Raw genomic sequence first — 22,390 nt, forward strand, 5'->3', positions numbered from 1 at the left:
AACTTTATTCCGTTTTTCGCCCTGGGAAGATCAGAAATATGCGAAAAAAGAAGAGGGTGGGGAGATTCGAATGTGGGTCATCAAACTCGTCATTTTCACCTCTGACCAACCGTGCTAGCTTTCTTCTGGTGTATATGGAACAATACCGTGGATTTATTATCATCATCTTCGTATTAATTCAAAATATTGTGAAAAATTCGTGTGAATGCGAATTTGAACGCATGACCTCTGGCTTGTAGTATTCCCTTCTAACCAACTGTGTTGCACCTTTTGCGCGAAATGAACGCACAATGTGGAAACTTGACTTGTATTCGCTGTTTGCCTTTGTAGAAAATTTTTCTCAAAAATATGAGTGTATGCAGAATCGATCGCGTGACGCCTAGCTCACACTCTTCGTCTTTCACCATCTGTTCTGTCTCTTGTACTCCTGACATAAAACTTGTTCACTTCACTCTCTGCCATCTGTGCGAACCCTCCTACGCGGAATATATGTGCGAAATAATCACCAACTTTCTTCTGTGCGAAATAATCAAAGACCACGCGAAAAAATACGTGAGTGTTGGGATTTGAACGCGCAACCATGAACTCATTAGCTTCACACATAACCAACTGTGATGCCTCTTGTTTGCAAAGGAATGAAACAACGCTGAGAAATTATTCATATTTCCGCCCTTTGTAAAAAGAAGAAAACTATGCTCGCAGGCGAATTCGAACTTGCGACCACGAATGCACATTCTGCTCTCTTGACCAATTGTACCGCTTCACATGTGTATAATAATTAGACGACCGCATGGGTTTATCTTATATTCGCTCATAACTGTTCAAAAGTATATCAAAAATATGTGTAAGCGAGGATTCGAATTCGTGACTCCTGACTTGTAGACTTCCATGCGAACCAACTGTGCAGGCTACTCTTCTGCGATATGAACACAACATTTTCTTCCTTTTCTTTTATTCGTCTTGGAGATGAGAAGAAAATGAAAAATATGTAATTGTGCGAATTCGAACTCGTGACCTATTGCTTCTTCGCTCAACCTTGAACCATCTGTGCGATTTTCTTTTTGTGACAAAAATCACAGCCACCGCCTCTTAACCTTATCTTTGACTTCCTTCACTTCTTCCACATTTTCCTTTCTTTCCTGTTGTCATTGGATTTCTGCGAACTTCAACATCATTTGTCTTCTGAAGATGAATTTCTTCCACTGAAATTTCATTTTTTGCCTCTTCATCTTTGTTACTTGATTTGACATAATCTTTAATGTCGTTTGTTGTTTTCAAGCGTTCTTTTCACTGAGACTTCCATATTTCCTCTTGAAACTTTGTAGATCTAATGAATTCAACTCTAACAATAGCTAATATCTTTGAATCTTCTTCAATCCAACAAGAAGCAGGTCCCTGTTTCTATCGCCAAAAATGTAGTTGTAGGAAATCCTACAACACACCCCATTAACTATGCCTAGATCTAAATCCATTTCACAATCAAAATAAAGATTAAAGTGCTAAAATTGTAAATTGGACACAAGATTTACGTGGTTCGATCAATGTGATCTACATCCACGGGGTTAGGTATCACTATGATTGTAGAAATTACATATGGATTACAATTGAGACTCCATTAATGAGTATTTGGAGCTCTAGTTTCTTGAAAGAAGAAGAAGAAGATAATGCTAATAATAATAATTCTGTTTCTCTCTCTACCTAAAATGTGTCCTCCCTAAAGTGTGTCCTCCTCTTTCTCTCTCCTGCCTTTCTCGTTATATAGGTATTACCTAGTGGATGACAGCTCATATTTCCTTTTATTTCGGATTCATCGTGCGACACTATCGCACGCTCATACTATGTTCTCGCACTCCTAATATTGATAGAACTCGCATAGCCTTATATGAATGTTGCACACTTGATTTGTCCTATGCGATATTTTGATCCTACAAAAGTCTCAATCTCTTCAAATAAAAGGCTCAATCTCTTCAAGTAAAAATCAGGCGAATGCTAATTTTCACTTTTAATCCAAAATTCACACACTAATACTACCAAGCTAAGCCTACGTACGTATTAGCTAAAATATGGTCTCAAGAAGTGCAAGTAATACCAAAGGATCGATGATCAGGATAACAAAACAGTACGTAAGAGCAACAATGAGTCGCAATCCAGTCCTTTCACCTTTTTCGTTCTTTTTCCTAAAGGTTTTCCCAATTTCCTATCCTCATTTTTCATATCTCATTTTTCCTATTTCCCATCCCTTCACAATTCTAAGATCAACTTACTTTTCAATTCTGTTTTTCCTTATGTACCACTTATAAAAGTCAAATTTATTTTGACTATGCCTATTACCACTTATATCTATTTAGAAACCCTAGATTAGATTCTTATTAATTATTATTATTATAGTACACCTATTTCAACCTTGGTTCACATAACTGAAAATCTATTTTCTGATCTAGGTTTAATTTAGAGATTACTAATTAAGCTAATTAATCATCGATGTTCAATCTGTAATTTATTTTTAAGATTTTTTTCATTAAAGAACTGGTTGGGCATCCATTAATGATCTCAGTTTCTGGACGACTGTAAGAGACGACAGTCATCCAGTTATGACAGAACAGCTTTTCGTATACCGATTATGAAAGAGTAGCTTTTTGGTATACCGATTTGTCATGTGGTTGCTCGTCAATAAACTACTTGAGTAATGTGGCTGACCCAAATTTGCTAAGTGATAAGATTATTCCGTATTTGGATTGTCAGTAGATAAATTAGTGTCTCATCTTAACATCATATACATAGACCCATTGCACCATACGCTTAGTTCTTCGTCACACTAAAACAGATCAAATCAAATTTGAACATCAAGTTTTTATACAATCACACATATATTATGTTTGGATTTTGACTCTTTTGGATTTTATTTTGCTCGAAAAGTTAGCTGTTCTTCTGGAGGCATCCTTGCATAAATCAAAAAAGGGTTTGTGGTGTTAGTATTTGGGAAGAAAGAGGAGGATACGATGGCGGTGAAAAAAAAAATAAGATTGTGTGGGTTTTCTTTTTTGTTTTAGATGTAGGGTGGTTTTACAGTTGGGCGTAAATAAAAAGTCAAAGATAGAATTTAGGACATATGACAATTTTTTATAGGTGGTACTTAGGATAATTGGGGATAGGAATTTAGGGATGGGAAATAGGAAAATGGAGATAGGAAATAGGAAAAACCTTCGGCAAAGTTGAAAAATTGAAAATATAACATTTTTCTTGAACCAAAAAGAGTGCTAAATATTGTTAAAATATAAGAAAACGCGCATTCGCATGTCAAACGCCTAGCGCCTAGAGTAAAAGATTCCTGACTCATAAAACGCCAAATAAAAACTAACCATTACAAACGCGCTCCATCTACGTCCCTCCACGTATTTCCCATGTCATTAAAGGCAAAAATTCCTACAAATATTCTGCTACGCACTTGATCATTATCACATTAAAAGAAAATGAATTATCTCACCAAAATTAGCTCCACTAGCACTAGTGGAACTACTGGAAATCCAGTAGTACACCCAAAACAAAAGTAACCAAGATCTAGGACATGTTAAGTAGTATAAATTAGAAAATCTTTATTGATGAATTAATTAAAGAAACAAATACAAGTTCTTGACTACAAGGAAACCCTAGTCTCACTCCCTAAGATAAGCTCTCCCTCTCTCCAAAATCCGAACCTCCATGCCTTGTCCAACGACCTCTATTTAGGTCAATCAATCCTAATGGTGTACAGCTCATTTTACTTCGCCAAGTTATCTGGGGAGCACTTTATACTTCGCCCGCCATTTTCCATAAAGTTTTTCCCCTTCTTTCGCTATCTTCACATGGGTTTGTCGGGACACATGTCTCCTTTCTTGCCCGATAATTTACTTTATTCGCAGGTTATCTTTTTAGCCAAGTTAGCTTATTTCGCCCATTTATACTTCGTGATTGGTATCTTGTAGGGTACTCCATTGATTCTTCGTAGCTCATATTCTCCTAGTGGGTTACTTCGTCCTGAGACATTATCTCGCCCATGACATTTACTTCGTCGATTAGTCAATAATGATGACTCTGACTTGATTTGACAACTCACAAACGAAGATTTTCGAGGCACGGTACAAGATCTTTCGGCAGGATTCTCGCGTCTTCCCTTCGTCCACGTGGTAGTTCGTATTTTGGTATCTACATTTTACCTTTTCTTATTCTACTCGATCGTGGTGAGAGGGGAATAAGAACCGTCTGAGGTTAAATAACCGCCACTCCTCCCCATCAGTGCTCTCCACATGGTCCCTTTCCTCGTGTAACCACTAATCACCGGTTCATATTCTTCGATCGTGGGTAGCCTGGTTTGACCATTCATCCCTATAATTTCCCCACCTTTTCAGACCTTTTAAACTTTACCTTCTTCTTTTCTCTTTTCTGCCTTCTGTAAGTTTAGGTATTGTTTCATTATCCTTCAATGGTTCCTAAGAAAGTTCCCAATCCTACTACATCTACGACTTATGAGGAATTTAAAGTCGACCTTGAGAAGTTGGGTATTTCTCTATCTTCGACGATTGATTCCACTATTTCTCCCCCGATTACCGCAACCAAATCCATGGAACTAAACTACCGATGAATTCAGATGGGAACTTGGACTTCTACAAAGATGTTGATCACTGTCGGTCAACTGAAAGCGGGTCTTTCTTTTCCCCTGTATGATCCAAAGAACCCTCTTTTTTATGAAATCCTAGTTAAGCTTCAGCGAGGTGTTTATCAATTGTGCGGAAACACTATTCGTATTGCTAATGAGTTCGTCATAAGGTCTAATGGCGGTCCTTCCCATATTCCACTCTTGGTGCAAGACTTCGTTCCTTAAGATTATAACATTGATTCTTTCTCTGCGAATTATGTTGGCAAGGCTATGACCACGAGAGTCTATCAGGAGTGGGGCGTCAAGCTTTCTCGCAAACCTTTGGTTGACCAGTCTAAGTCCCTTCTTTTGGATGTTGATCCTACTGGTACGAAGCGAAACAAGTATCTTCCTCTTTCTAATGACGATGATTGGATGATATTTCCTTTGGTAGCCGAGGGTCCTCTAGTGCGGGGTTTTGACAAGAATGGCACCGCTCGTACTGGTCCTCTCCCTAAGCATGCCCACCTCGCAGCGTATGATCCGGTCAAATTCGCTGGAATAAGATGCCCAACGAGGTCAGCCTGATTTTTTTTGGCTCCCGTGCCTTTTTACTTATATTGTTCCCTGACGTCTTTGTTCCTGTCTCAGTATCCGCTTCCCCCGCCTGGTATGCTAAAGAACCGCTCTAGGAAACTAGTTCAAACACAGGTTTGTATATCGTGGCCCCTCTTTTGATCGTCATCCTCGTCAATTTCTAACTTTCCATTTTTCAGGAGAGTGAGCCTCAAGCAACGGATGGTCCTGCCAAGATTTGAGGAAACACCAACTTTCCGGGGTTCCTTCTGCCACTACCCAGGTATCTCTTTCTTTCTTAACTTTTCTTTCTTTTCCTCGCGTCGTCCCTTAACTTCGCGGATTTCAGGACGATTTTCCCACATCTCACCCCACAGCGTCGTCGTCATGCCTCAGATGTAGACGGCTTGACCCAAGTCCCTTCTTCCTCATTATATATATGTCAACTTGATCCTCCTCATCATCAGCAGTCTAGCAACTTAGCTACAACTTCAACTCAACCCACTTCGTCTAAAGGCGTCCAGAAGGCTAACGAAGCGGAGGATCCCGGGTATCTTCCTGACATGAAATTCTTAAGAGATATTTTTGTCGCAACTCGTGGAAATACCTCCCTAATATCTGCAGCTACTGAGTCCTTGGTCTCCTTCAGTTTTGACGATTTCTTGGCTGAAGACCAATCCTTTATTCTGAATGCCTCTTTGAATCTCTCTCTGCAGCAGCATTCCGCCATAATGGGCTTGGTGAGATTTATAAGTTGACCTTAATTTACCATGTAATACTTCGCGGAATTCTCAAGGGTGTCTTTCATCTTTTAGGAACAAAATCGTATCATGGCCCATCTCGTGGAGCTTCGGGAGTCTTAGGAACTGATAAAGAAGTCAAGCGCTCATATCCTCCAACTCGAGAAACAACTCGCGGAGGAGAGGAAAATTTCGTCTGAGCTTCGCCGTGAGTTTCTCTTGCTTAGTCATTTGGGTGTCGCCTTATTCTCGAAAGTAACTTACCTATTTGATTCCTTTTCCTTCTCAGGATCTGAGAAAGGGTTTAAGGATCAAGTCTCTCTTCTATCCCGCGAGAAAGACAATATTTCTGGCAAGGTCTCCACTCTTCAAGAGGATGTTCGATATTTGCAAGAAGATCTTGATCAAGGATGCAACCCTAATTGCGAAACGACTTCGCAGAAATGCTCAGAACGAGAAGGTCAGACTATTTAATGACTTTTGTGATTCTCAAGGCATTCCTCATGTCTCTCTGGATCTTGAAGTATTTTCTGATTATGAGCCTGAACCCGCTGTCAATGAGACGATTTCTACCGCTAATGAACTGACTCCTACTGACGAGGATACAGAAACCGACGAGGATCGTGAAGATGATGATTCCGCTGTCAATGAGCCAATTCCTACCGACGAAGATACAGAAACCGACGAGGATCATGAAGATGATGATGGTTAAGGATGCATGACCTCCTTTGATTTTGTATTTTTCTAATGTTGTAACCCTTTAACTTTATCTTGACTGGGCGCTGATAGACGCATTTATGTGTCTATTTTGTTCTCAATGTTCTGTACTGTTGGACTCGATTAAGTACTTATTGTGTTATTTTGTGTTCTTGTAGGAAATTTTAGAGAAATAAGCCCTTGCGGCGAAATGGGCTCAAAAAGCAGTGTTTTACACCCCGGAGAAATGTACCGTAGGCACCCCAGAAATGAACCGGAAGCGTCCCAGAAATGTCCCGGAGGAACCCAGAAAAATTACTATTTCCACCCCAATTGATATTCGCACCCCAACACTCTGGATAAGGGGCACCTTCTTCAACAATTTGAATTTGTGATTTTGGCGGGAAATGAAGTTTTCAACTGGCAGAATTTTGATTGTCAAAATGAATGGATTAGAGTGCGATTCAATCGCTGAAAATTGGCAGAAAGATGTGATTTGGCATAAGGACCAAAGTTTGGGTGGTGGTTTCGATCAAATTTGGTTGGAATACGTGTTTTGATTCTCGAGTTCAAAACAGGGCAAGCATGCACTGGAGGATGATAATCACGCGTCATGGAGAGTTATGGACGTGTTCTGATGATGTGGAATGGATCGAGCATCACTTTTGGCCGTGAAGAATCGATTTGGAGCGTGGAGGGAGGAAGTTTACGCAAGAAATTCCAAGTTTGGTAAGAAAATATTCGGAAAATATTGTTATTCACTGCCCGCATAATGAAGAATTATATTGGAGTCATTGGCGAGATTTGGAGCTGTTGTTGGGTATAAATAGGCTCTTTGGGTCTACTAGAGAGGGTGTCGAGAGTTTGGGGTCGACAGAAGGTCCAGAGAAGCAGAAATCAAGAGTTGATGAAACTCTGTTTTTGTTGCTGCTGATGATGAAGAACACCAAGAACACGAAGAATAGACTCGCAAGGACAGTGGTTTATCAACAGTGTCTAAGACGCACAGCCGTGGGTCGCAGTGCAGTCTAAACAGCAGCAGCACTTGTTTTTTATCGTTCATTCTATGACGCTTTTTGTGCGTCGCAGATTACAGTTTTACACAATTTTCTCTTCTTCTCTTCATTGTAAACACCATTTGAGCAATAAATAAATATTTTGAGCGTGTTTTTATCATGATGAGCTAAAACCCAACACTGGGACGACGAAGGAGGGTGAATTTCATACACAGGTAAATTTATTTTATTCTTTTTTATGAATTTTGCATTAATTTAAAATTGAAATATGATTTGAATTAATTGGTTGTTATTTAATTTGATGATGTATGCTTAGCTTAGGTGTTTTGATACATTATGCTTAGGACTTACAATCGATGTTTTGAGAATCTATCTTGGAAAAATCAGAATTTATGTTAATTTTATTGAGTTTTATTTTTCAAAGAATATATGAATGAACCTTGTGTAGTGAATTCGGCCAAATCCTTAGTCCCAGTACCTCTAGCCCATTGTTAATATTTTTGTATATATAATTAAATTAAATCTTTAAATTTAATCTTCACAAGTCCGAGAGTTTGAACCTCATTACTACAACCCACGAAAAATCATTAATCAGGCGCTCCCAAGCTTGGGGGGCAGAATGTTTGTATATCCTGTTTATGTGTAAATAATTTAATTGCCTTTGTCTCGCGCATTTGTATTTGCCTCTACCTCGTGTCTTTGCCCCTATGATGTTCACCTCATGTTCATAAACAATGTACTTGCCTTTATCTCGCGCCTTTATATTTTCCTCTACCTCGTGCATTTTCCCCTGCGATGTTCACCTCATGTTCATAAATAATGTACTTGCCTCTACCTCGTACCTTTGTACTTGCCTCCATCTTGTGCCTTTGCCTTCATAATATTGACCTTTGTACCAAGTATACACTTTGGAGAGACGCTGAATCTTGTGAGGATAATGCTAAATAAGAACATAAAATATAAAAGTATATACTTGCCTCTTGTTCTTGTTGAGCATTAGCTTATCAAGACAGAGTCAAATTTCATTTTCACTTTGTGTTTTTCTTGTGGATCTACGAGGTTTTATTGTGCCTCCTAGTTAAGTTCTTATTATGCCTCATCCTTTTTGAAGGATCTTAATTCGACGAAGTATCAGGCGCTTATTATCCTTGCAAATAATAATCCATCTACCTCGTCTTAACATTTATTTTTATTCTTCTCCGCGACAATGCTACGGGCCTAGTTGTTCCCATGAACATTAGCCCCATGACATTGCCGTCTTTTTTGGTCACGCAGCTCCCTAATCTGGAGGGTTCCATCCCTTATATTCCCCCTAATTTCCCCTTCAAGGAGGTTAACCCTAACATGCATGTTGGTCTCCTCCCATCCAGTTATTACGACATTCAGTTGTTTTCGTGACTTCTTATCACCTTCGCCGATATGGCTTGGGGTTACGAAGTCACACCCTAAGTGAGGTTTCTTTGGGATCGAGTGCATCGTAGCCAAGACTTGCCATACGTACATGTCTGGTAACTCTCAAGACGTCCCAGGCACTCGCAGCTCAACCGAATACGTCGGCGCCTTGGCCATATTTCTGCACACCTTACCGAAGGCCATCATAAATGGGACCCTCGGTGGATAGGTCTTATCATTTCCCCTATCTTTCTCTCTGAGAGTTGTTCACGACATGCGTTAGGTATTGCCTCTTGCATTTTCATGCGAACTAGGGTGCATGTCGTGGATTCTCAACCTTCCTACGCGAAGGTTTTAAGTTTCCCTAGAAACTGCTTATTTCGTGAGCTTTATTTGCCTCCTAATGTGAGGTCTTATTTCTTTTTGGTTATCTCGTGAGTTTTGTTCGCTTATTTCAAAGATCTTGCTCATATATAAGTTGGTCGTTGAAGAGATATTAATAAAACTCCATTCAACCACACATTTATTGCCTTTTCAGCATCATAACTTATATTTACGGGTAATACTTCTTGATATACACAGGATTCCAGGGATGATATGGTTTCCGACCTTGCCTTTCGACCTCGTCATATATTATCTTCCCCTCTTCGTCGGTGTCCTTCCCTTCGCAATCCGCCAACTCGTATGCCCCATTTCTAACTACCCTTTTCACGATATAAGGTCTTCCCACGTGGGATCTAGATTTCCTCCCGATCCCTTTGATATGGGGGTATTTCTCGTAGCACAAGCTCTTCGGGTATGAAGCTTCGGGGTTTTACCCTTTTGTTATACTCCCTTGACAGCCTTTGATGGTAATTTGTCATATGTTGTAGCGCAATTTCTCTGTTTTCCTCAAGGTCGTCTAACTTTGATAGAATCAAATCCGAGTTTAGCCCTTTCTCCCATGCTTTTCTTCTCGTGGTTGTAAGGATGACTTCGGCAGGTAGCACCGCCTCATATCCATATGTCAAACAAAAGGGTGACATTCCCGTTGCATCTCGCCTAGTGGTTATATATGACCATAACACATTTGGGATATGTTCACACCATCCCTTATGATGAACTTCCAGCTTTTTATTCAATGTGGTTGCTAGTGTCTTGTTTGTAGCCTCCGCTTGCCCGTTGCTCTGTGGGTATAACGGAGTCGACTTCCCGGATTGAATTTTAAATGCGTTGAATAACATTCTTACGTTCTCTCCTTCGAATTGCTTCCCATTGTCCGAAATGATCAATACTGGTATCCCAAATCAACAAATAATGTGCTCAATAATGAAATCATACACGTCGTCATCTCGTGTGTGCTGCAAGGCCTTGGCCTCCACCCATTTCGTGAAATAATCTGTCGCTACTATCATATACCTCCTTTGCTTTGTCTCGGTTACAAATGGTCCCACGATATCTATTCCCCACATGGAGAAGGGCCATACACTCAACACAGAGTTTAAGCTCGTGGATGGTGCATGTATCCTTTTCCCAAATATCTGGCATGCTTCACACCTCGTGGAGGTATCTTTCGCGTCTGTGTGTATGTATGGCTAAAAGTACCCTTGTGTCCTGGTTTTGAGAGCTAGTGACCTGGTTCCGCTATGGTTACCAGCGTCCCCATAGTGAATTGATTTTATGATTTCTATACCCTCTTTCCGCGACAAGCATCTCATCATCGGACCTAAGTACGATCTCCTGTACAGGATTCCTTCGCGCACCTCGTAATTCGTGGACTTACTTTTAATTTATTTGCCTCTTGCCTATCTCGCGGGAGATCTCCTTTCATCAAATAGTTATATACGGGGGATCGCCAATCATCATTGCTTATTTCCATATCCCCTTCTTCTATGATCATCACCTTGGGTTCCCTTTCCTCTCTGCTTACTGAGGGTTGCATTAACCGCTCAATCATGATATGCCCGATTTTTGGATCCTCAATCATTGATGCTATAAAAGAAAGGGCGTCTGCATGTCTGTTATTGTCTCGGCCTATGTTTCTCCAAATAATGCTTCGTATCTTCACTGAATATTCCTTCACAAGTTATTGATATATTTGCATCACCGGATCAACTGAATTATATCTTCCTTCGATTTGACGAACCACTAGCTGCGAGTTACTGGTAATTCGTACTTCGTCTAACCACATTTCTATCACAATCCTTAAGATTTGTATTACTGCTTCGTACTCAGTCTCGTTATTTGTTGCTTTGTACTCCAGCCGAAAGCAGAACACTATCCTGGTCCCTGCGGGCGAAGTGAATACAATCCCTACACCTCCCCCACAACTGTTTGAGGCTCCGTCGACGAATATTTCCCACCTCCTGGGATGACTCTCCTGTAGTAAATCCTTAGGGTCTGGCCGGATTTCGTCTACATCCATCATTTCCTCTATTCCCTCGTCTTCTTCCGAGGGAAATTCATCGAGAAACTATGCGATTATGTGTGACTTCGTAGAAGTCTGTACTTCATACTTTAACCCAAACTGATTAATCTGGGTATTCCATCTCTTTAATCTTCCGACTCTCTTCGAATTCTTCAAGACTAATTCTATGGGGATTCTTGTAAGGACTTTAATCTTGTGGGATTGGAAATAAGTCCGTAACTTTTGTGATGCATAAAACAACGCCAGTATCAATTTTTCAATCTTTGGGTAATTCCTCTCCGCGGAGTTGAAGGTTTTGCTAATGTAAAAGATTGTATTTTCTACCCCCTCGTCGTTCTGAAGTAAAACTGCACTAAGAGCATTTGATGTTGCCGCCAGACAAAGCAATAACTCCTCCCCGGGTTCTGGTTTCTGTAAGATTGACAATTTAATAAGGTGCTCCTTTATGCCCTTTAAGCCTCTTCGCACTCTTGAGTCCATGCAAACTTTGCTCCCTTATTAAAAATGTCAAAGAAGTGTTTACATTTATCTGATGACCGCGAGATAAACCTTCCCAATGCTGCTAACTGTCCATTTAATTTCTGCACATCCTTGATAGTGGCGGGTGAGGGCATTTCTAATATGGCTTGGACCTTTGCTGGATCAACTTCTATGCCTTTTCGTGAAACTATGTGTCCCAAGAACTTCGCCGATTCAACCCCAAAGATGTATTTTATTGGATTTACCTTCATTTTGTATTTCCTCATTTGTTCGAAGATTTCTCTCAAATCTTCCACATGGTCCCCTGAATCCTTTTTTTTAACAAGCATGTCATCTACATAAACTTGTAACTTCATGTGTACCCATTTTGCGAATATTTTCTCCACCATTCGTTGGTAAGTTGCTCCCGCGTTTTTTAGTACAAATGGCATCCTTGTGTAGCAATACATCCCTCTGGGAACGAAGAAAGCTGTGTGTTCTTGCTCTTCCTCGGCCAATGGTATTTGATTGTATCCGCAGTATCCATCCATGGACGACAACCTTTTGTACCCAGATACCGATTCTACCATATGTGGGATGTTTGGCAAGGGAAAGCTATCTTTGGGGCATTGCGGTATTCAGGTCGCTAAAATCAATACATATTCTTATACCATTGTTCTTTTTGGGCAAAATTACCATGTTTGCAATCCAATCTGGATACTTCGCTGGCCTTATGATTCCTGCATCCATCATCTTCCGAAGTTCCTTATCAATTTTCTCATGATAAGTCGTTGCGATCTTCCTTATTCGTTGTCTTATCAGCTTGATTGTCGGGTCTAGCTCCAGTCTATGACACGCCACTCGTGGATCAATTCCACTAACCTCGATTCTTCTTCTTCTTCCATTTTCGTCCTAATTTTTAGGATCTTGGGTTCATCGTCACTCCCCAAGTTTATATCCTTTGTTGGTTCCACCGCGGCAAAGTTCAAGACTGGTTCTCCTAGTGGTGTTGGTTCCTTTACTGGTTTCGAAGGATTTCCCTCCTCTTCGGGTATCTCGCTGGGTATTTCCTACCCTTCTTTAGCTCTTGCCATGTATACCCTTAGCTCTTCCTCCTTTTTCGACTCAAGTATTTTCCTTTTTTGTTCCTTCTTCCTTTTCAATCTCCCTTCGTAATTCTCAATGTCCTTCTTGTTGCATTCCTCCGCGTCCACGCTATTTCCACGTATTTCGCCAATCCCACTGGGCATGGGAAATCGCAACAATTGATGGTAAGTTGATGCGCCTCCTTTTATCCCATGGATCCACGGTCTTACCATGAGGGCATTATAGGGTGACTCCACGTCCACAACACAAACGGTAACTGTTGTCTCTAATTCTCCTGCAAAGATCCTCACACGTATCTCGCCTTTTGGTTTCATCGCCACCCCCATTGAATTCGTACAATGTATATGCCGAAGGTATCATGTTAAAATCCTCGTACCCCATAGCTTTGAACACATGATAGAAGAGGACATCTACCAAACTCCCCATGTCCACCAAGATCTTGTCCACAACCCACGTTCTTTCTTTACTTTGTAGGTTTTCCTCTCCTAACGAATGTTTACAAATGGCTAAGGTGATGACCAATGAATCCATATGTTGAATTCCTCCTTCTGGTGCATCATGTGCTGAAAATGATATGTCTCTTTTTTTCCATTCCTCTAGCGGTTCTTTCTTTTCCACCGGAAGTATCTCGTTCCCTTCATATTCCACCTTGTATATCTTTGAGAGCACGTTATCCTGGAAGTTGAGGAAATCTTCCTTCGAATTTGCTACAAAATTACAGACAAACGGGTTCCCTCCCTGGTTTGCTTTGACTTGGTGTTGTTCTTTCAGGTCCCTATAATAATGTCGTGGTGGTGGTGGTAATTCCCAGTCCTCTACGTAATGTGCGAGTTTCCCTTGTTCCATGAGGTGAAGTAAGATCTTCCTGACGTTCCTGCAATTTTTTGTATGATGTCCGTGAAAACTATGATATATGCAGAACTCGTGATTCTTACTCCCAGGAGTTGGTTCTCTTCCCAAATTTGGTGGCGCCGGGGTTTCCTCAGTTAGTATCACTTCCTCCCATATCCTTTCCACGTTTGTGTTAAGCTTTGGAGCTCTAACTCTGTCCATGCGTTTAATCCATGCTTCGTTGGCTTTATGTTCTTCGGCTGGTGTCCTTCGGCTTTATTACTTCGTGGCTTTCGATCCTTTCGTAATGACTTTTTCTTCTTTCGGTCAACCCGCCTCAGCTCTCCTCCCGACATTGCGTTCATCTCTGCATGAATCATAGAGGTCATCATGACCTTCTCCTACTTCCATTGCGATCTATCTTGCCTTTGCGAATTCCCCATCTGAGTTCTCAATCTTCGTAACTCATGTAAGATTTCGTGGTCCATAATCCCTCTTACTGATTCGTCAATGTCTCTTTCTCGCCCCTTGCCTTTGCTTTCATCCTCGCGCCTCATTTCTTCTTCGTATCTTAGCTTATGATTTTCATCTCTCGCCTCCACTAGCAGACTCCTTAGGTCTCTTTCCAGGTCATATCCTTCCAGCAGCCTTCTTTTCTGCATTCCTCGTTCGTCCTCTTCTTCGTAATCTTCATAAGGACTTTCCTCCCGATATAGGGTCCTTTTCCGAGACGAAGCTATTATCGCTTCCGAATTAGCGTCCTCTTATTGCGAGATTCCTACCTCCATTTTGCTTCCACGTTTGCATTCTTGTCGTTTCGCCTGACTGCCTCGTTTTGCCGTTCCTACTTTCCTTTCCGACTGGTGATTTACTCGCCTCTTCTCTTGACGGAGTGTCTTACTCGGTTCTTTCGGTATCATGTCCTTATTACCACTGTTCTTCTCCACCTCTTTTCGATTTGTTTCCCCTTCCGTAATAGCCCCGACTTTCACGGTTCGGACAGGTTCCATCATGGATTCATCTTCTACGTTCGGCTCGCCTTTTCGTTGCCTTATGACTTCTCGTCTTTCATCTGCTATGGACACCTCTCCTTTCTCTCCTTCCTTCCGGGACTTCAACCGCTTGCTCCTTCTCACCACCGTTAGGGGTTTTGCTTGTCTTGCTTTTCCTACCATCGTTTTATCCTTGTTGAATCTGATTTTCCGTCTGCCGCCTCACCAACTTTCTCTTCCGGATCTTAGATCTCAGACACGAATAAGTTACCAAATCTACGGAACTTTTCTGCACAAATCAACTCTCCTGGATCTCAAGCTATTACGATCTCAAAATGGTTTTACTTTCTCTCAAACTCTTAGACGAGAATGAATCTCCAATCTAAGTTCCATGTTTCTGGACGCCAAAATGTAACTACTGGAAATCCAATTGTACACCCAAAAGGAAAGTAACCAAGATCTAGGACATGTTAAGTAGTATAAACTAGAAAATATTTATTGATGAATTAATCAAAGAAACAAATACAAGTTCTTGACTACAAGGAAACCCTAGTCTCACTCTCTAAGCTAAGCTCTCCCTCTCTCCAAAATTCGATCATCCATGCCTTGTCCAAGGACCTCTATTTATAGGCCAATCAATCGTAATGGTGTACAACTCATTTTACTTCGTCAAGTTATCTCGGGAGCACTTTATACTTCACTCAGGCCATTTTCCATAAAGTTTTTCCCCTTCTTTCGCTATCTTCACATGGGTTTGTCGGGACACCTGTCTCCTTTCTTGCCCGATAATTTACTTTCTTCGCAGGTTATCTTTTTAGCCAAATTAGCTTATTTCGCCCATTTATACTTCGTGATTGGTATCTTGTAGGGTACTCCATTGATCCTTCGTATCTCATATTCTCCTAGTGGGTTACTTCGTCCTGAGACATTATCTCGCCCATGACTTTTACTTCGTCGATTAGTCAATAATGATGACCCTGACTTGATTTGACAAGTCACAAACGAAGATTTTCGAGGCACGGTACACGATCTTTCAGCAGGATTCTCGCGTCTTCCCTTCGTCCACGTGGCAGTTCGTATTTTGATATCTACAACTAGCGCCATATCAGCCGTTCTTAATCGCTAAACTCTATAATTAAACGATCAAAGAAAGAGACAATGGCTAGGTTCAAGTGTTGAACTATTCCGTGACCATCTTTTTGGTTGCACTAATGGCCGTACGTGCAAGGGAAAATAATTATTTATAGGGTATGGTGGTTCTTTTGCATTTTCAATCATCTAAATTTTCATTAATCCAGAATATAATTTGATAAGAGATAACCCTGAATAAAATCAGTGTGGTTATGGCACGGATAATATCTAGTTAAACAACAAGGGAACTTCCTAGCTATCAAATACAAAAAAACAACATGGAAATTACATTGCAATATATGGGCCTAACGCTTTGCACCTTATTCTCCTAATTTCTTACTCCCGCTCCTTCAATAGCTTCTCTATTTCTTGCAAACAACCCCATTTCCGTGGACTCCGCTGCTGCATTTCAAGGATGGATACTCGGCAGCTGAACCATTACTACCAATTCCAAGCATCATTCGATGTCCATGAAAACGAGAAACAGCACAATCAGAAGCAAAGAGGTGAGAAGATACATATTTGTGATGGCCTCCCATAACTGGCATTGTTACTCCCATCTTCACCTTGCTAACATAGTTACTCCTATATGTCTGACCTAAAATACCGTCTACTTTATCTGTTAATCTATAGAATTTGAAACTGAGTTCCAAATGAGCAAAACAATCTTCATCAGAAATATCATAACCATGGATTCTTGATTCTTCCGCGCTAATAGGAACCACGACTGCTGTGACTTTGAAATTCCCAGCAACTTCTACAATGACGCCGTTTGTATTACTAGTACGAGTAACCATAACGTTTTGTCCCTTTGCTGATTGCCATTTTGCACCTTCATTGGGTGGAAGAGAGATAAATTTACCATCAAATGACAATTCTAGGTGATCAACGTTTTCTTCCCATTTAGATGTCTTTTTAGCTCCCACAAGAAGTTGGTGGTTTTTAAAGAGAATGCCAACGGATTGAACCCAAGTGAAATCTCGCTTCATTTTCGGGTTTCTCTTTCCAATGAAATGACCATTGATGTGCAAGTTTCCATCAGAGACTAAACAAAAATCTTGGTTTTTCTTGCCATGGAAGTAGAAGGTGATTCCGTCTCCACCGACAAACCGTGGGTCCTGACACACAGCGCCTGGGTAATTACAGCCTAGTTTGAACCACAACAGGAAAGAAATATGTCAACAACAAAACATTTAGTAATTAAACATGCAAATGTAAGTGCTTTTTTTAACCAAAGCAGGGAAAAACAATAGTTTTCTGAAGTGCGAAAATAAACACAAGTACTTACTACAGACAGGCTTGCAGGTGGCACAGTCCATTAAACAGGCACTGGGACACTGCACTGGACAAACTTGCCATATCAAGTAGCATCCGATATACTGGATTAAATTGCACCTCACTCTTTTGGGTTTGGGGGGGAATGAAAAGGGAAAGGGAAGCGCCTCTACCGAAATAGTGAGCCACATGAGCACGAGAATCCCTAAGATTGCCCACAAATGCGATAAGAAATTCCTTTTCGCCATAAATGCCATTTTAAACTTGTCTCTAGCAATGAGATGTCTATACTTACTCAATTCTCTCGTTTTTATAGCGTCTTCGATTCAATAGAAACGCCCTTAGTGAGTTAGGGTCATGCTTTCCAATAGCTTCTTCTTCCACAAACGAAAACTCATGTTGTTGAAGGCGTGTGTACGGATATTATGATTACAGTATGAGCGTTTAAAGTTGTGAGTCTGTGCTCCTTCTTGTTGTTAAAATAACAGAGTTCATTATGACGTTTGAAAGGAGTTCAAATTAGAACTAGCTACGCATGCATGTATGCAACTCAAAACATGCTTTTCATTTTTCTGTTTCTCAGGAAGTTCTCTGGGCTACTTAGCACGCATTTTATTTCTTAGCTTGTACTATATGACATTATTGTGGATGATCTGCCGAGCAAAAAAAAAAATTATTGTGGATGGATGATCTAGAAAAATCAAAAAATTAACTGTGGATGATCTAGAAAACTCTCAATGGCCCAAGAATATGGACCCACGCCGTGTTTAGTCAACCTCAAAGTAGACCTGCATAAAAAATGGACAACTCGTTGAGACCATTCATATGAAAAGTATCGATGATGACCAATCGTTTCTATGACGGGGAAAGATCTCTGTGAGCAGAAAACAAGCAATTATAGTAGATGATGAGGAAATTCATATATAGTAAGCCATGTCATTATGCCATTTTTGACGCATACATGCAACAATTAGTCGGTTTCAGTCATTTCCTTACCTTGTTTTGGACAACCATTTTCTAATTGTTGAAACATAAGGTACCAGTTCACATGGACTAGCTTTTGCTTGTTGTTCAGATTTTGAGTTCACGGCCACAAGTGGGATTGTGAACTGCAGCTCTGATAGGATGAAATCGAGAGAGTGCCGGTCAGATTCTTGTTGGATTGAATGTGCAAGGCCGTGTGACTAATGAGCAGGTAGGTCCGGAAACTAACCTGATTGCCGGCTTCATTTCTACACAGAAAATCCACTTGAAAGGGCAGCTAGAGAACCTAACATAACACTAGCTCAAACTCTATAAATACCCATAGAGCTAAGTTGCTCTTATATAGTCGTAGCCATCTAAAAACTAAAATCTAACTCAAATCATACAGCTTTCTGCTTTCTTTTAGCAAGCCATTTAAAAGGGAAAACTAACCCCTTACTATATGGGTTCAACATTAGTAAACCCCACAAAATGGATCATTTTCTCCCAACTCCATATTTTCCGGTTTTTGTTATCCCTAGATCCAAAACTTTCATTTTCAGGGCTTAATAATAAATACATTTCGTCCTAATGGCAGTTTTACCATTTTCAATATATACAAGAGGAAAATCATAAGATACTTTCATTTTTTTTTCATTTTCTTTCTCTGTCATCTCTCTCTCTCTAAGTTGCAAAGAAAAAAAATCTAGGGTTTTTCTCAGATTCATCTTCTCATTTTAGATCTTCTACTGCAACAACGGTGAAGAAGTTTTGGATTAGAATATTCGTCTGATGCGATTATAACTAAAGTAGATCAACTGCATCTGAAGATTCATCTACAAAATCAAATCAACCTGCAAATAATTAAGATTCATCTAGGTTTATTTTTCTTTCATTGATTTCATTTTACATCTGCTCTTTTAGATCTGGAATAACGATGATAAATCATTTGCGCGTTTGTTATTATAAGAAGAAAATCTATTTGAAGCGGTAACAAATCTGAATTTTGATGCAATATTTTGAATTTGTACTGGTTTTCATGTAGTTATCTTGATTTCGTTATTTTTGTTTGGATTTCGTCTTTGATTTGCTAATAGATGTGATTTTTATGTTATGTTTGTATATAGTTTTGACTTCTCTGATGATACAAGATAGTACGGTTCAGTGAAATTCTACTGAAGTTTCAATTTAATTTTGATGTGAAAGGAAGTAATCAGATTCAGATGTAAAACTTCATTTCAATTTTTTTTTTAATTAATTAGAAGCAATAAGATTCAGATTCAATCTGATGATACGGATCCGTGTGGTTGTATGTTGTAGGTTCTCTCAAATGATATCGATCTGCTGAATCCACCGGCTGAGTTGGAGAAGAGGAGTCACAAGCTCAAGCGTTTGGTTCAATCCCCACACACCTTCTTTATGGTAACTACTCGTACTATTAATCATCATCTTCAGCATCATGATTCTCAAACTCTCTCTATGATTTCTTTTCATTAACATCTATGTTTTGAATCTGATAGTGAAGTTGTTTGTTTATTTAATTTGTTATGTGATGATATACAACATGTGTAACTTTCGTATACACACTCAATTTGTATGTGTAACTTTCTTCTACACATCCAATTAGCATGTGTAACTCTCAGTTACACATAAATATAGCTTCTTCTAGTTTTGAGTATGTTTTTTCTTTCAAATACCATGTGTAACTTGCGTCTACATATCCAGTAAGCATGTGTAACTTGCTTCTACACATCCAATTAGCATGTGTAACTCGCAGTTATACATAAATATAACTTCTTCCAGTTCTGAGTCTGTTTTTCTTTCAATTAGCAAGTGTAACTTTCCTCTACACATCCAATTAACATGTATAACTTGCGTCTACACATCCATATAGCTTGTATACTTGATCCGGGATTTTTCAGGTCTGAGTTTTTGTTTTTTTGTTTTTAATTAGCATGTGTAACTTGCTAATGTCCTAAGTTGAGATGTAATTTTTTGTAAAATGTTAACAATTAACATGCTTGAATGTTGAGTCCAAATTTGTGCACCCCCTTAAAACCGGGGTGCACTTTCCGGCCACTCTCATTGGCCTGTATTCACTTATCTGGTTTTAGTTTCCTGGTTTATTCTTTCTCTTTTTAGCGAAAATAAAGATTGTCGTTATTTTCTAGAGCTCCATTACCTCTTCCAATCTCTTCCAAACGACAATACTAAGTTTTCTCTTCAATGAACCATGATCTACTACCGGCAAAGCCATGGTAGATGGATTATGTACAAACAGTGTAGTGAAGTTTTTTCGAACGCAATGAAGAGAAGGAAGGGAATGGGTACAACGGTGCAAAGATTTTGGGTTTTAGTTTAAGCTGAAAAATCAGTAGAAGAAGAATGGTTTCTATCGTGGATTATGTGCTCCTGACGAAGGGTTATGGGTGAAGTTAAGAAAATCAAGTTTTGACAAAGGCTTTAGCGGGAAATCGGTATTTGACAAGCTCTTTTGTCGTTCAAATTGTGGAAGAATGGTAGCTGATTAATGAGTGTTTCTGAAATTATAAAAGATTAGAAGTGTTGGTTTATACTCAAAATCGAATTTGGATCAAGACCGTTCGTGAAAAAAGCACCACCAGTTGCAGCTCTTTTGGGGTTTTATCTTTGAGTTCTTGCATTGTAATTTAACGTTTTATAATTCTTTATACTCTATTGTGTTAACATGAACTTTATAAAAAAAATTATCTAATTTCTTTGAGGCTTTGATGTATAGTTACATATTTGATTGGGTGAATTCATTGTTTGTTGCTAGGGTTTTTGAGAACCGGAGTAAATAGATTTATTCCTCGTTTTTTTTTTTTTCCGTTTGATGGATTCTTCTCTGTTGTTGGAAGAGAAGAGAGGTTTTAATGGAGGTTTATCTAGGAAATAACGATAGTCTTTATTTTCGGTAAAAGAAAAAGGAAAGAACAAACCAGGAAACTAAAATCACTTAAGTAGATACAGGCCAATAACAGAGGCCGGAACGTGCACCCCGGTTTTAAGGGGCCGGGGTTGCACTCTTGAATGCTCATATGTGAAATTATTATCTTTCTTCTACTTTCTTCCTAAAATGTGGTTCTTACTAGCTAACATTGGTTGGTAGGTGCTTTAACACTAACTAGTTTATCATTGTATCCAAAAATATCTAAGTGGAGGTGTCGTCTTTAGTGGATATAGATACCTTTTGGTTCGCCAGTCATTGAACGCATTTCACCAAGTATGAAAAAGGTACTTATATTGTAACTCTTAATTACAAGTTATATGCAAGTTCATGACAGATGAATATGCCATATGCATGTGTAACTCTAAGTTACACTAGTTAGATGCATGTGTAATTTCTTGTTACACTACCCAGATGCATGTGTGTAACTTCTAGTTACGCTTTTTTTAGATGCATGTGAAACTGATTTATGTATTGGTGTGTGTGTTGTTATTTTAATCTCATCAAAGTTCATTTATGCATTGATGTTTGTACTGTGATGTTTGTACTGTTTTATTTTTTAATTACACTAATCTCATGGATGCTTATTTTGTTTCCAGATATGCAAGCATTTTGGAATGATAATGACAAAAAGTGAAGGGAACATTTCTAGCATTTCGTTTTACACATTGTGTTTTAGATCGTTTATTGTGTTAATAAAAATTAAACAGACAAATTATTGTAAATGAAATTATTGTTTCAATACGAACTGAATATATGTTTCTGTTTTGACGTGTAACTGTTGATATACACATCCATGTGCATGTGTAACTTCTGGATACACATTCATTATGGATGTGTAACTTTTGGTACACATGTTATATGCATGTGCAACTTTTAATTACACATGCCATATATATACTTATATGTAGCTGTTTCATGCCATATGGATGTGTAACTTCTGGACACATATGCAATATAGAAGTGTAACTTCTCGTTACATTTGTCATACGGATGTGTAACTTCTCATTAATTCAGGGCCTAGATTTAAACTTCTTCTAATTAGGGCCTCATATTATGGGTAACCCATGGGTAGGGCCTTAGCCTAATTTCCCCGTTCAAAAATCATTTTTTCCTTCTCTTAACTTCAATAGTGGGTAACCGTTTCCACTCAATGGTTTCTCAATCAAAGAAAATTCTCAAGCAACAATCTCTTATCACTCGGCCGGCATCAGCATCAATAATA

At 39.4% G+C, this 22,390-nt stretch overlaps 1 protein-coding gene across 1 annotated transcript; it reads right to left on the reverse strand.

Annotated features, from left to right (window-relative positions):
• Positions 1–16,274: 16,274 nt before the first annotated feature.
• Positions 16,275–17,491, reverse strand: LOC113328025. The gene is made up of 2 exons (XM_026575148.1): positions 17,248–17,491; positions 16,275–17,106 (listed from the first exon to the last, which is right to left on the reverse strand). Exons 1-2 carry the CDS (start codon positions 17,489–17,491, stop codon positions 16,322–16,324), a joined length of 1,029 nt encoding a protein of 342 aa, XP_026430933.1. The 3' UTR covers positions 16,275–16,321.
• Between the last annotated feature and the right edge of the window lie 4,899 nt (positions 17,492–22,390).

This window comes from Papaver somniferum, chromosome 1, assembly GCF_003573695.1.
Source record: "Papaver somniferum cultivar HN1 chromosome 1, ASM357369v1, whole genome shotgun sequence".
NCBI lineage: Eukaryota > Viridiplantae > Streptophyta > Magnoliopsida > Ranunculales > Papaveraceae > Papaver > Papaver somniferum.

Bases quoted from the DNA above. Each gene is read 5' to 3' on its own strand.
- LOC113328025 (XM_026575148.1), bottom strand. From the start codon at position 17,491: ATGGCATTTATGGCGAAAAGGAATTTCTTATCGCATTTGTGGGCAATC. The intron at 17,107-17,247 runs GTAAGTACTTGT...GGTTCAAACTAG, and splicing joins CACCTGCAAGCCTGTCTGTA to GCTGTAATTACCCAGGCGCT.